This window comes from Saimiri boliviensis, chromosome 19 (genome assembly GCF_048565385.1).
Source record: "Saimiri boliviensis isolate mSaiBol1 chromosome 19, mSaiBol1.pri, whole genome shotgun sequence".
Taxonomy (NCBI): domain Eukaryota; kingdom Metazoa; phylum Chordata; class Mammalia; order Primates; family Cebidae; genus Saimiri; species Saimiri boliviensis.
The window spans coordinates 11222892-11238527 of NC_133467.1; the positions used below are offsets into that span (position 1 = coordinate 11222892).

General features: G+C 43.5%; 2 protein-coding genes across 17 annotated transcripts in view; one reads left to right on the top strand and one right to left on the bottom strand.

Moving 5' to 3' along the window:
- Positions 1 to 1341, bottom strand: part of SMG7 (SMG7 nonsense mediated mRNA decay factor) — an 81438-nt gene extending 80097 nt beyond the window's left edge. For 6 of the 16 annotated variants that reach the window (XM_074389946.1, XM_074389947.1, XM_010336048.3 and 3 more), the window contains exon 1: positions 112 to 1338. Coding sequence is in view for 4 of the 16 variants with exons in the window: in XM_010336048.3 (XP_010334350.1) it covers positions 112 to 140 (29 nt within the window). In the remaining 12 variants the exon portion in view is untranslated. Of the gene's footprint in view, positions 1 to 111 lie in introns of all 16 variants that reach the window. The other 10 variants (XM_074389944.1, XM_010336046.3, XM_074389943.1 and 7 more) reach the window with 5 other exon arrangements.
- NMNAT2 (nicotinamide nucleotide adenylyltransferase 2) overlaps positions 1 to 15636 on the top strand; it is a 222255-nt gene that overhangs the window by 207 nt on the left and 206412 nt on the right. Inside the window, exon 2 of the mRNA XM_074389970.1 lies at positions 3019 to 3143. The gene's annotated coding sequence lies outside the window, so the exon portion shown is untranslated. The remainder of the gene's footprint in view (positions 1 to 3018; positions 3144 to 15636) is intronic.

A 15636-nucleotide genomic window follows, 5' to 3' on the forward strand; every position in this document is an offset into this window, starting at 1 on the left:
AGGACGCAGCAACTCCCCCGCCACCCCGGACTTACCACCTCGGTGTCTGTCGCTCCATGCCCCAACCCTCGGCCCGCTCCCTCTACGTACCGGGCCGGTCTTGGCACTCACCGGAGGTACTGCGCGCTCTGCAGGCTCATCCTCCGCCGCCGCGTCTTCCCGCGAAGCCTCCGTGGGTCTCTCAGGCTCCTCGGAGCGGCCCCGCGGCACCGCGGGTGCTGGCGGCCGCCGCCATCTTCCTCTCCTCCGGCTCCTCCTCGCACGGCGGGGGGGGGGCGGGCAGGGGGGGGAGTGAATGAGGCGAGGGGGGAGGGAGCGGGGAAAGCTGCTCTCGCTGCTGCTCCGGCCCGTGGGGCGCAGGGACACTCCGACCGGGGGGGAGGGAGAGGGTGAAGGGAGGGGGCGGGGGAAAGAGGAGAAGCTGAGGAAGGAAGTCAGCGGCGAGGAGGAGGGGGGTCCCTCTCGCGAGATTTCAGCAGCGCCTGTCTCTCCCGGTGATTTCCGCCTCTCTGTAGCGCTCCCCTTTGGGATCAACGAGCTGTGTGGCGCCTGTGCGGCTTCTGAGCGACCTGCTGGTGGCGCTTGGTGGCTTCCTGCCAATCCACTCCTCTCCTCCCGCGCAAGAGGGCAATCCCAACACCACCGAGAACATCGAACCCGAAAGAACCGGGAGTTACGCTCAAAGTCTTCCCCCTTCTTATCACTCCGGCCGATTTCCCTTTTCCTTTTTGCACGCCTTCACTCTTCTCCGCCGGAAACGCCGCCCCTTCCTCCTACAGTTCCGCCCGGCAGTCCCTCGACTCCTGTCTTCCCTCGCGCGTAGACAGTGACTCGAAGGACCCCCTCCTCTTCTCTGCAGCCCCTCCCCAAGCACGCTGGGAGACTGTTAGAGGGGATAGGGTGGGGCCCGAAGAGGAAGAGAAAGGAAACCAATCGGATTGGTTAGGCAGCTGCCATGGCAACTGGAGGCTGTGGTTGTATTGTCATAGTAACCGATGTGTGCGGACGGGGTGACCCTCCCCTCGGCGAATGGATTCCCAGGAAACCGCCCAGGGTTCCCCGTTGGCATCTCTTCCATCTAAAGGCCTCTCCCAAGTTGGGAATCGAGGTTGTTATCCCCGGTGATGAAGTCCACTTACTCCTCCCTTCCCGCTTCCCACAGCGATTCGGGGGACACCCCGAGGCGTTCACCGTGGGCTTTTCCACCCGCCTGCGGGCGGGAACCACCGCCATAGTTTCCTCTCAGAGCCAGGCGTGGAGAGGGCTGGGCCTGCAAAGAAGATGCATGGCCTGGAGGCTCGCGGGCGGCGGACTGGAAGGACTGGAGTCGTGAGGGCGAGGCGGCCGCACCAAGCGGCGAGGAATGGCGAGGGGTTTTCCCCGCAACTGCACTGGGCTCTGGGAGGCGGGATCCCGCCAGGACGGGGTCCCTGAGGGAGGAGAGCGGCACACGACAGCCGCGATGCCTCCCCTGCCGACGGGGATAGCCGACTTCTCCTGGCGGGTCGACCCCTCCCCCAAATCCACCCCACCCGCGTACTCCCTCTTGACCTAGCGGTTGCGAGCCTGCCGCGGGGAGGCCAGGGTGAGGGTGGGAACACATCCTAGAAGGCTAACACGTGGTTTTCTATCGTTTAAGTTGGGGACGAGCAGCAAGACTGACTATCGCCATCACTCTGATAGGCACCCCACAGTGGGGATCTCGCTTGATTATTGGAGGCAGACCTCCACGTTCCTCTCTCCTCTGCAGCCTTTCTCCTCTCACGGGTCTGCAGTGTTTTAAAACTCGTCATTCTATGTCGTTGGGTGAGAGAGGAAATCATTGGATAAAATAACTATCAAGAAGAACCCTAGATACACCTGTCTGATGAAAGGAGTCTGGGAAAGGAAGTTTCATTCTTAGAAAAGATCTTTTTGGATATTTATTGTTTTATGTCGGGTTTCGGGCCAAAAAGCTGAAATAAAGAATGAAGTCAATAATAATATGGAGTGTATGGGAAATAGCTGGAAAATTCATCATCCGTGGCTTGAAGAAATTGACATTTTACAAGTTATATTTTCAGTTCGTATCGTGGAGTCATTTAAGCAGCTATCCCAAAGTACTTCAGGATATGTCGCTGTATAAAACCTTCCAAGAACGCAGCCCTCATAGGATAGTTAAAATCAGAATTTTAATGGGCTGTTCTGGTTTGGTTTGGTCCGATATGGCTGCATGATTCCTGCTGTCTTTTTCCATGCCATCTGAAGAGGCACTTTCAAGATCCTTCCCTGAGACCTGCACCAATCAAACTATGCCAATGTTCATTTGAAACATCAGGTATAAGTTTAGCGGAAACGAAAGTAGAACCTGCTTTGAAATAAATTCCAAGGACAGATTGTCATTAACGAAGTAGAAACCGGACTATGCCCCTCGTGTTGCCAGCGCCTGGTATGATGCGGCGTGACGTCAGCGCGGCGCTTGCGGCAGTACAATGCCCCCAATCACCGGCCCGGCACCGACGCGCCACCCACCCGCGGGAAAGGGAGCCACCTAGTGAGGGATGATTCTCATCTCCGCGGTGGGATTCTGCTCTTCCTTCTACCCTGAGTGCCCAGGGATAGAGTCCTACTACCTATTACCTCAAATAACCTACATTTCTTTCCTAAAATTTATTGGTTAGATATTTTTCTTTTTTCTCTCTCTTTTTTTAATTTAAAGACTTTTCTCTCTTTTTTTTTTTTAACTTAAAGAGTGATAGTATAATGATTAGATTTTTTAAAGATTTCAACTAGAATAAAAATTGTAATAATTACCCCCTTACTAATCAAGGTAATAGCCATTTATGTCTGTTGCACATAGACTCCAGTAGAGAGTATATGAACAGATATGGTCGGTTCCTAATAATCAATCGAGGAAAATATTACTACTGTCTTCTCATTTTGGAGATAGAGAAACGGATCAGAAAGATGAATCCTTTTGTTACGGTTTGCTGGTTTATTTATTCCATAAACATTTACTGAGTGCTTATTATATTTCAGACACCGTCCAGGTTATGATGGAAACCACAATGAAAGAGACCTGGTCCCTGTCTTGAAGAACCCACTTGCTGGTAGAGATTTCAGAGTAACGATTAGGATACAATATAAGGGATACCGTAATTGAGGTAAGAACAAAGTAGGAACACATGAGGTAAGAAATAATAAACTCTGTGTTTTGGCCGGGCGCGGTGTAATCCCAGCACTTTGGGAGGCCGAGGCGGGTGGATCACGAGGTCCAGAGATCGAGACCACCCTGGTCAACATGGTGAAACCCCGTCTCTACTAAAAATACAAAACATTAGTTGGGCATGGTGGCGCATGCCTGTAATCCCAGCTACTCAGGAGGCTGAGGCAGGAGAATTGCCTGAACCCAGGAGGCGGAGGTTGCGGTGAGCCGAGATCGCGCCATTGCACTCCAGCCTGGGTAACAAGAGCGAAACTCTGTCTCAAAAAACAAACAAACAAACAAACAAAAAACTCTGTGTTTTATAGCAGCTTTCCTAAGAATTTTACAAGCCTCTTGAATAGTAGCGTTTATATTTTAGAGATTAGACTTTTGATACTAATATTAAAATTACTTTCAAAAATCAATAGGACTCAGAAATATTATTACCTTCTATTTATATACTGTTTAATACACATTTTCCAGTTTCGTCTATGTCTACTTGCCCCAATCAACAAACTTGTAGGATACAGACGTCTTTCTGCGATAGATACTGTTCACCTTTTTCCCCTGCAGATATAAGATTACATCTAAACCAAAAGAAATTAAAGAGAAGCTTCCTTACTTACTTTAATCCTACCAGATTTTAAGTTTTTGGGTTTGTCTTTCTGGCTAAGTGATTTCATGGAAAGATCATAAGCTAACAGACCTGAGTATGCATTCCAACTCTGCCATCTTGGTATCTGAACTTCAGTTTGCTCTTTGACCAAAGGAAACATTTCCTGTTATAGGCTTCCTGTGACCTTTAATGATGACATACCCTTTTGCCTTTTTTTTTGTTTGGAGTGCAGTGGCACAATTTCAACTCATTGCAACCTCTGCCTCCTGAGTTCAGGCAATTCTTGTGCCTCAGCCTCCCAAGTAGCTGGGAATACAGGCGCGTGCCGCCATGGCTGGCTAATTTTTGTATTTTCGGTAGAAACAAGGCTTAGCATGTTGGCTGGGCTAGTTTTGAACTCCTGACTTCAAGTGATCCAACTTGCCTCGGCCTCCAAAAGTGCTGGGACTACAGGTGTGAGCCACCATGCCCATCCCCTTTTGCTCTTTTATATCAAGCTAAAATGAGTAAAATAGAACTACTACAGCATAACATTATTTTTTAAAAAAAAGAATACTCTAGTCTTTTTTTTCTTTTTAATAGAGATACAATACAGTCTCACTCTATTGCCCAGGCTGATCTCTAACCCCTGATCACAAGCAGTCCTCCTGCCTCAGCCTCACAAATAGCTGGGATTTTAGGTGTGAGTCATTGTACCCAGCTCTCAATCTAGTCTTTGTCTATAATACTCATAGGTCTGAACTCACCTTCAACTCTATTGTCATCCAGTGCTAGAAGATAGATTTCTTTATTCATGACTCTGATTACAGAAAAGAACACATTATCAGGACATTGTGAGTCAGATGCTAGAGATTTAAAACTTTTCAAAAACATTTTATCACATAAAACAGCCGAATATAACCACACTTCTGTCCAAGTAAATACAATGGGCTCTTTTCAATCAAACACTGAGTACTTGCTGAGAAGCTACTCTTAACACTCTTACCAAATTTACCCAGAGCTTTGGTAACCTGACAATTAATACTCAGCAGGCCTCCACCCTATTTGCAATAATATACAGCCTGTTCCATTACATCATAACAAGCCCCGATTTGTTTTAATATTTAGCCTACATATTCTGAATGTTTCTAAATCCCATGCACAATTAGGAACTTGATCAATCATCCTCATCAAAGTACAGACACATTTATTATCAATTGCATACTCAGTACACGATGTGTGAGAAGCTAGTCAGTACCACACCTCAGACCATAGAGTTAAGTGATTCAATCAAATGAGTGATTTATTCTCTTCAAATAGTGAGTCAGATACAAATTGATATTTAAATTCAGGTCTCCTGTTGCTCAAGATTTCTTAGATCAAGGGTCAGTAGTCTTTTTCAAACAGTTTGCCAACTGTATATTTATTCATTCACTCCAAAGAGGGAGTCATTTAGCCTGAAGAATAGTCAGGAAGCATTGCAGTCCAAGATTGAAGAAAAGAAACTTCTGATTTGGGAGGCAGTCAGGTGACACTTGGGGAATGATATTAAGAGCTCTCTCTCCCCCTTCACTTCTCCATTCTCCTAATATTTACTAAGGGAAACCTTATTATCTTCAAGGTTTCCCCCAACTCCCAATAAGCAAATACCTCTGAGAAATTACCACACCTGAAATTCCTATCTGTTTATTTAATGGACACAGACAATCTGGAGAAGACAAGAAGACATGCTCATGGGGAAGACTGAAAAGCATTGAAAAAACAAAATAAAAACCCTAGCCTCTCTTACTTTATTGGCAGAAGGCTTTAGTATTCATGAATCTCTTTACTATTCCAAGCACAGTACTTACTGAAATCATGTTGGGGTCCCTAATCTAACAGCAACTTATTTAATGTCAAAGTCTGTAGAGTTACCCAGAAGTTGCCATATATTTTTCTTAAAACACCCGACTAACGTAACATAATCTTTTAATATTTTCTAGTTTCTACTTTCCTTTTATCAGGTAGATACTACTTTGGAGCACAAAGAATGTGATACTGATATTCATTGTCATAAATCTGTTCTTCAAAACCATGGGAAACATATACATACATAAACATGTGCACACACTGATATGGTTTAGCTGTGTGCCCGCCCAAATCTCACGTCAATTTGTGATGCCCACATGTTGCGGGAGGGACCTGTAATTCCTACACGTTGAGGGAGGGAGGTGATTGGATCATGGGAGTGGTTTCCCCCATACTGTTCTCATGATAGTGGGTGAGTTCTCAAGAGATCTTATGGTTTTATAAGTGTTTGGAAGTTCCCCCTTCATTCGTCCCTCTCATTCTGCTTCGTGAAGAAGGTGCCTATTTCCCCTTCCACCATGGTTGTAAGTTTCCTGAGGCCTCCCCAACCATGCAGAATTGTGAGTCAATTAAACCTCCTTTGCTTATAAATTACCCAGTCTCGGGTAGTATATTTATAGTGGTGTGAAAACAGACTAACACATACCTTCCTCCTTTCCCTGACATTACTATTGTGACAATTTCATTTGCAATTCAAGTTAAAATGTGATAAAGATGAAAAGCAAAGAAACTTAGGACTTAAGTCCATCACTTCAAGGCATAATAAGAACATGTATCCAAGCACTTTTTTGCTGTGCTTAATAATCCCAGGGTCTTTTCTATTCTCGGAAAACTTTTACGTATCAAAAACCTGGATAGTTTGTCCCATACTTGTAAAAGAAGTTGTCCCTCCTCCTCCTCCTCCTCCTCCTCCTCCTCCTCCTCCTCCTCCCCTTCCTCTTCCTCCTCTTCCTCCTCCTCCTCCTCCTCCTCCTTCTTCTCCTTCTTCTCCATCCTCCTTCTTCCTCTTTCTTCCTTCTTCTTCCTTCTTTTTTTGAGACAAGTTCTCACTCTGTTGCCCAGGCTGTAGTATAGTGGCATGATCATAGCTCACTGCAGCCTTAACCTCCTGGGCTCAGGTAATCCTCCTGCTCCAGCCTCTTGAGTAACTGGGACTACAGGCTAGCCTCACCATGCCCAGCTAATTTTTTTTTTTGGAAACACAGAGGTCTCCTTATGTTGCCTAAGCTGGTCTTAAACTTCAGGGCTCAAACAGTCCTCCTGCCTCAGCTTCCAAAAGTAATGGCATTACAGGTGAGTCACATCATCCAGTCATATTTGTAAAAATTCTTAAGATTAGCCTGGCACAGTGGCAGGTGCCTATAATCTCAGCTACTCAGGAGGCTGAGGCAGGAGGATCAATTGAGCCCACAAGTTTGGGGCCAGCCTGGGCAACATAGCAAGATTCCAGCTTTAAAAAAAAAATCTTAATATTATTGGATTAAGATGTAAGAACACATTCTGGAACAAATTAAATAGTAAATTAATGTGTACATGTATTCCACATTTTAGCTATGTTAAGCTTTTTAAAAAGTTTTTTTCTCCTGGCTTTAAGTCTCCATTACCTTTCCATTACCCTTAGGATAAAGTTTCCAATCCTTAGAATGACCTGTGTTCTGGTCTCTGCCTGCGTTTTCACTGACACCCCTCCCTACCCACTGGTATCACCACTCTAGCTATAGTGTCCTTCTGTTAAGTCCTCGAATAGGCAGTGTTCCTTTCTTCTCAGAGCCTTTACATAAGTTGTTCCCTCTATCTAGGCAATTCTTCTCCACAGACGACTCCTCTGTCTTCCTATGCTTCAAGCCTAAACCTGAACTTTTGTGAATAAGCTTTGTCTACTCCCCAGCCCCCAAACATCAGGCTAAGTTGGCCAAACTGATTAGATGTTTCGGTAGACTCTTCCCTTATTTTTCATGCCATTTGCAAATCTTTTACACTTGTAAATCATTGTTTAATGTCTGTTACCTCCAGTTGTAAGCTCTGTAATAGTAGATGCTGTGCCTATTTTGCTTACTCTTGTATTATCACTCCCCTTGCAGAACACCAGATACAAGGAATGCTCAATAAATGTTCATTAAGTCAAGGAATTAAAAAACAAAAAACAAATTAATAGAAATTTGGGAGCTGGGCACAGTGGCTCACACATGTAATCTTAGCAGTTTGGGAGCCTGAGGCGGAGGATTGTTTGAGCCCAGGAGTTTGAGACCAGCCTGGGCAATATAGTGAGACCGCCCCCCATCTCTTAAAAAGAAAAAAAAAAAGAAAAGAAAAATCTGGACCATGTGTTCTTTAGAAGTAATCCCAAAGCAGTAAGAAAAGAATTTTATTGGGCCTTCAACTAATCTGGGTAATTGAAATTACTATTACATTTAACAAGATTAAAGTTTTAATTAAACGAAATATTTAAGCAATGAGTAAAGGGCATACTTGTAAGATGAAGGATAATGTATCAGTTATCTCACAACAAAGTCTCAGACTTCAACGAAGAAAAGACAGGCTTCAACGTCCAAATTATTCTTATTTAACTTTATATTTTTAAATTTGAGATTAGGTAAAGCAGTTAATTCTTTCATTATGTGGCAGGAGAGGATGCTAGGGAAAGATGGCAAAAGAGAAGAGAGGCTATCAGCCTCTCTGAATATTCTTATTAAGAATATAATACAGAAAATTACCTTTAAAATTTCAGAAAGAAAATTGGATCAGGGTGTAGAATAGAAAACTCAGTGGTCTCTATTTCTCACCAGAAAAGTGTTTATAAATTCTAGCATTGGGTCAGGCGCGGTGGCTCACGCCTGTAATCACAGCACTTCGGGAGGCCGAGGCGGGTGGATCACGAGGTCAAGAGATCGAGACCATCCTGGTCAACGTGGTGAAACCCCGTCTCTACTAAAAATACAAAAAATTAGTTGGGCATGGTGGCGCGTGCCTGTAATCCCAGCTACTCAGGAGGCTGAGGCAGGAGAATTGCCTGAACCCAGGAGGCGGAGGTTGCGGTGAGCCAAGATCACGCCATTGCACTCCAGCCTGAGTAACAAGACTCCATCTCCAAAAAAAAATTCTAGCATTATTATTGTTAAATTATTTGCCTGTAATGGAATAGGACTAAATAAACTGTATGTGGGATTTTAAGGAAAGGGATATATCCAATTTCAAAGTGAGTGTGATAATTAAATTATGTTTATGGAGGAGGCAGGTTCTGAATTCAATTAAATGAGGCATGTAACATATGTAAGCAGCCTGGCACTTAGTAGACACTCAACAAATGTTACTGCTCTTACTGTATATAAATAGGGGGAATAAGAACTTCATACACATTCTAATTAATGTAGGTTAAATTGTGTCTTTAACAACACAAAATACTGTAGAATTGCCTCTGTAGAGAGGGAGGTGCACAGCATACTGCCTCAAAACTGTATGACTAGTTTTATCATATGACTTTCCTTACATTTTCTTTCTTTCTTTTTTCTTTCTCTTTTTTCTCTTTTCTTTCCTTCTTTCTTATTCTCTCTCCTGTTCTTCTTTCTCTCTTTCTTTCTCTCTTTCTTTCCTTTCTCTCTCTTTCTACCTCCCCTTCCTTTCCTTTCCTTCCCTTCCTTTTCTTTCTTTTCAACAGGGTCTCACCCTGTTGCCCAGGCTGGAGTGCAATGGTGTGATCAAGTTCACTGCAGCCTCAACCTCCTGGGTGCAACAGATTCTCCCATCTCAGTCTCACAAGTAGCTAGGATTATAGGCATGCACAACCATACCCAGCTAATTTTTTTTTTTTTTTTTTTTGATGTCTCACTATGTCACCCAGGCTGGTTGTGAACTCCTGACCTCAAGTGACCCTCCCACCTCCGCCTCCCAAAGTGCTGGGATTACAGGTGTGAGCCACTGTGACTGGCCAGTATAAATTCTTTCATCTATTTGTGAAGGATATCTCAGTTTATTAGCTGTCTTATATTTGAATGAAATGAGAGCCAAGATCTGGTTCAAAGCTAAAGAGGATAAGGAGGCTCCTATGGAGCAAAGCCAGCTGCTCATGCTTTCCCCTGCTTTCTTTCAAACACCTCTGGGATGGCTATGGCTTGCATGCTGTCTTACTCTCGCTCTCTTTCAACCATTGGCAATTATGTTCCCATTATGGTCGTCCAAGTCATCCAGTTCTTTGTCCAAGAGGACATGCATGGTTTTAGTTTGGTGGTTGTTGTTGTTGTCATTTTGTTGTTGTTTTGAGACAAGCTCTTACTGTCACCAGGCTGTAGTGCAGTGGTACAATCACAGCTCACTACAGCCTCCACCTGCCAGGCTCAAGCCATTTTCCCACCTCAACCTCCTGAGTAGCTGGGCCTACAGGCACATGCCACCATGGTTGGCTAATTTTTATATTTTTAGTAACGACAGGGTTTCATCATGTTTCTCAGGCTGGTTTTGAACTCCTGGGCTCACGTGATCCACCTGCTTCAACCTCCCAAAGTGCTGGGATTACAGGTGTGAATCACTGCACCCCACCAGTTTGAATTCTTTGTTGTTGTTGTTGCAGAAAAGTGATTTTATTTAGGTAGAGAAAAGAGAAGGAAAGGGGAAGAGGAGAAAGGCTTCCACGAAGAGTGTGGAAGGGGATTCCAGAGGGGAAAATCCTGGAGGGAGCTCCCACCATGTGGGAGGGGAAGTTTTAGTCCTTTAATAATGTCCCTGTGGTAAGACCAGGACCAGAGAGCTTGCCAAATAACTGGAATCCCGACATTTCCAAAATATAGGCTGCAGTGACCTAGATGTTACAGAACATTACCAGCTATAGAAAGAAGCTGAAATTAATTTCCTCTAAGTATTTGAGGAACAGCTAAATTTTAGCATGAAAGCACTGCAGGAATGCTAGGTACAGTTGAGTTTAGTATCTATAGAGAATTTTCAATTGATGATGATCAATTCCTGTATTTCTCTGATTTTTCAAGACAAACCTATATTGAAACTAAAACTTTACTTCTGGGAATCGTATTCATGGTGTATCCTGCTACTGTGGAGAAGTTCTATGAATTGCGGGTCCTCTAGAATTTTAGTATTTAGTAATGTATTCAGTCTTTCATTCAGTTTCCATAAATAGAATTTTCATTGTATCAGGTCATTTGCTAGTCATTGGGGTGCAAATAATGAATGATAATGTCTTGATCTCAGAGCTTAAGGTTTAAAAGAGAGTTAAGTAAAAGGGAAGCCGTATTACAGAGTAATGAATGCTATGGTAGAGGTCTTTGGAACCATTCCACCTGAGATGAATTACAGACATGCAATCAGATAATCCACATAAGTGTCTCAGTCAACTGTAAAGTCCTTCAGAATGAGATTTTGCAGTTTCCCCATTTGCATTTTATTTCCCAGCAGAAAAAGGAATACAGACAGCTCATCATGCCAGAAAAGTGATGGAAAACCACTTAAAAAATCTTATGCCTGGGCCGGGCGCGGTGGCTCAAGCCTGTAATCCCAGCACTTTGGGAGGCCGAGGCGGGTGGATCACGAGGTCGAGAGATCGAGACCATCCTGGTCAACATGGTGAAACCCCGTCTCTACTAAAAATACAAAAAATTAGCTGGGCATGGTGGCGTGTGCCTGTAATCCCAGCTACTCAGGAGGCTGAGGCAGGAGAATTGCCTGAACCCAGGAGGCGGAGGTTGCGGTGAGCCGAGATCGCGCCATTGCACTCCAGCCTGGGTAACAAGAGCGGAACTCCGTCTCAAAAAAAAAAAAAAAAAAAATCTTATGCCTGAAAGACACAAAACTGTGTATGCAAAGGGCAACTATGAAATAGAATTACATAGAAAATGGTCATAAATATAATAAAATGTTAATAGCAGTTATTTCTGAAGTAGACTACTTATGGTTGGCTTTAATTTCCTACATTTTTCAACATTTCCTGCCAACCATAAAGCAAAGTTGAGTTTATTATTGTTATTGTTGTGGTGGTGGTTTGCATTATTTTTAAAGAATGACTGAACTAGATTACAGGAGCCTGAAAGCAACTTTGGAAGTTGAAAAGGAGGCAGATTAAAGATAAGTGTAGGGCTGGGCACAGTGGTTCACACCTGTAATCACAGCACTTTACGAGGGCAAAGCAGGTGGATCACGTGAGGCCAGGAGTTTGAGACCACAGCCTGGCCAACATGGCAAAACCCTGTCTCTATTGAAAACACAAAAATTAGCCAGGCATGGTGTCACATGCCTGTAATCCCAGCTACTTGGGAGGCTGAGGCAGGAGAATTGCTTGAATCTGAGACGTGGAGGTTGTAGTGAGCTGAGATTGTGCCACTGCTTTCCAGCCTGAGCAACAGAGTGAGACTCTGTCTAAATGGAAAAAAAAAAAAAAAAAAAAAAAAATAGCTTTTCCCAACTGATGATTGAAAAAAAAAAAAACAACAACAACAACCCTTGTTGCCGGCAATTCCCATGGCTCGAATGCAATATTAGGCACTAATACTTACATATCAGCAAAAATTGGTAAGGATGATGATTTTTAAATATACCATTACTGACCAAAATGCATCTTTGGTAATTTTTGGATCTACTTCTGGGAACCATCACAGCCTGAGAAAGATGACATGCCCTGCATGGAATTCACAGAAATTTTTTTAAGTAATAAAAGTCTAAAGTTATACCTTTATTTGCCATTTTGCCTTTTCTCTTACCTTTATAATTCTTTTCTCTTCCTCCCTCAACTCTAAGTCATGTCACCAGCCTCTCCCAGTTATGTAATAACTTGCATTTCCTCAGTTCTCTGGAATGTGGCCAGTCAGGAATTTCCCTTTTGCTTTTTTATTTTTATTTTATTTTTCCATTTTGTGGGTAAGAAAGTAAAAGAGGCAGGAAAACTGAATTAAGAAAGAAGAAAGAATAGGGGAAGAGAGAAAGGAAAAAAACCATGAAGTCTGGAAGAAGAGAAAGAAGAGATAGATGAGCAAAGAAACAACACACTGCCTCATGGTAGCGATAGTTGTCAGACACCCATCTCTTATAATCTGTTTTCCACGGGAGAATTTTTTTTTTTTTTTTTTGGAGATAGAGTCTTGCTCTGTCACCCAGGCTGTAGTGCAGTGGCACGATCTCAGCTCATGGCATCATCCACTGCTGGGGCTCAAGTGATTCCCCTGCCTCCACCTCCTGAGTAGCTGGGGTTACAAGCACCTGCCACCACACCTGGCTACTTTTTTTTGTATTTTAATAGAGATGGGGTTTCACCACGTTGGCCAGGATGGTCTTGATCTCCTGACCTTGTGATCCTCCTGCCTCGGCCTCCTGAAGTGCTGGGATTACAGGCATGAGCCACCGCGCCCATCCTTCCATGGGAGATTTTAAGAAGAGGCTAGATTCCCAGTTTGTCTTAAAAGCAAGAAAAGGGACTCTGTCACCTCTAATATATACCTCCAGACTCAGCAATCTCTAAATTCTGAGTGGGGCATCCCTAGTTTTGCTGCCTAAAATCTGTGACAGTTGGAAATTATTCCATTTAAGATCTAGTTCAAGAAGCTATACATCCTGAGGAACTTCATATTGCCATTTAAAAGACCGATATTCTCCAGATTGCTTGAGCCCAGGAGTTTGAGACCAGCCTGGGCAACATGGCAAAACACCATCTCTACCAAAAAAAAAAAAAAAAAAAAAAAAAAAAACCAAAAAAAAATTAGCTGGGCATGGTGGTGCATGCTGTAGAACAGGCATCCCCAAACTACAGCCCACGGGCCCCATGCGGCCCCCTGAGGCCATTTATCCAACCCAAAGCCGCACTTCAGGAAGGGGCACCTCTTTCATTGGTGGTCAGTGAGAGGAGCACAGTATGTGGCGGCCCTCCAATGGTCTGAGGGACAGTGAACTGGCCCCCTGTGTAAAAAGTTTGAGGACGCCTGCTATAGAACAAGTTACTCAGGAGGCTGAGGTGAGAGAATCCCTTGAGCCTAGGAGACGGAGGTTGCTGTGAACCAAGGTTGTTCCACTGCACTCCAGCCTGAACCACAGAGCAAAAACCCATCTCATAAATAAGCAAATAAATAAATAAATGTCAATATTCTCCAAAACAGAGTATATCATTTGAATTTGGACTTTGGGTATAAGGTGAAATGTCACTCTACTTTCACCCATTTTAGTACAGGTGAAAATACCATTTAAAACAAAACAAAGCAATGTAGTCCAGACAGTTGTTGTAAACTACTATTTATTCTGCAGAAAGTCCTCTTTTACCCCTCAGGTAAGCTTCAGATAAGTAACCAGGAACCTTTGAACTAAATCAAATAATCTCTTATAAAGTTTTATTTTCTCTCTCTCTCTCTTTTTTTTTGTTTTGTTTTTGTTTTTGTTTTTTTTGAGAGATGGAGTCTTGCTCAGTCACCCAGGCTGGAGTGCAGTGGTGCAATCTCAGCTCTGCCTCCAGGGTTCAAGTAATTCTGCCTCCAGGGTTCAAGAAATTCTTCTGCCTCAGCCTCCCAAATAGCTGGGATTACAGGCGCATGCCACCATGCTTAGCTCATTTTTTTTTAATTTTTTTTATTTCTTATTTTTAGTAGAGACGAGGTTTAACCATATTGGCCAGGCTTGTCTCAAACTCAAGTGATCGGCCCAACTTGGCCTCCCAGGTGCTGGGATTACTGACATGAGCCACCATGCACATTTGGTAATACTAATCATGTTTTCTTTACCCAAACTATCTTTTATCTTTAATTTATTTAACTATATTTTATCTTTAATTTTTAATAATATTAAAAATCTTTTTCTATTATACCACTTTAACCTCTTTTTTTTTTGAGGCAGGGTCTCACTGCATTGACAGGATGGAGTGCAGTACGTTGGTGTGATCATGGCTCACTGCATCCTTGATCTCCTGGGTTCAAGCAATCTTCCCACCTCAGCCTCCTGAGTAGCTGGAAACACAGGTAAACATTACCACACCCAGCTATTTTTTTTTTTATTTTTTGTAGAGGTGGGGTTTTGCTATGTTACCTAGGCTGGTCTCAAACTCTTGGGCTCAAGCCATCTACCCACCTAAACTTTCCAAAGTGCTGGGATTACAGGGGTGAGCCAGTGTGCCCAGCCTAATCTCATCTTTAATTCATTATACTGCTATGGTTCTAGTAGTACTTCACAAATGTGTGACTATAGAAATTCAATAAATGGAAATATAATGACAGAATTGGGTGACTTATTGGATGGGAAGGAATCAAGAAGACCCCCAGGTTTCTGCTTGGGAAACTGGATGAAAATAGAAAATGTAAGAGAAGGAACAGGTTTGGAAAGGTGTATGGGATGTGGAGATAATGAATTTATTTTGGACATGCTGAACTACATTTGTCGGGTTGAAAAGGCTTGTGTATCTGGAGAACATGAGAGAAATCTGTGCTAAAGTTGTAGCTTTGGGAGTCATTAGCATGAAGATGGTAATTAAAGCTACTTGTGTGGTTTTCAGAAAGCTTGCCTAAAAATTGAATGAAAGATAGGAGTTTTGTCTTATAAAGAGGTGGGAGACTTCAGCAGGAAAACATCCAATATAGAAAAATCAGGGTTAGAGGCCAGCCAGGCGTGGTGGTTCACATCTGTAATCCTAGCACAATGGGAGGCAGAAGCTGGAAGATTGCTTAAACCCAAGAGTTTGAGACCCACATGAGCAACAAAGCAAGACCCTCACCTCTATAAAAAATAAAATAGGCCAGGAGTGGTGGCTCATGCCTGTAATCCCAGCACTTTGGGAGGCCAAGGCAGGCAGATCACCTGAGGTCAAGAGTTCGAGACCAGCCTGTCCAACATGGTGAAACCTCATCTTTTCTAAAAATACCAAAAAAAAAAAAAAAAAAAAAAAAAATGACCTGGGTGTGGTGGCACGCACCTGTAGTCCCAGCTACTTGGGGAAGCTGAGGGAGGAGAAGGCTTGAACCCAGGAGGCAGAGGTTGCAGTGAGCCAAGATAGTGCCACTGCACTTTAGCCTGGGTAACAGAGAGAGACTCCATCTCAAAA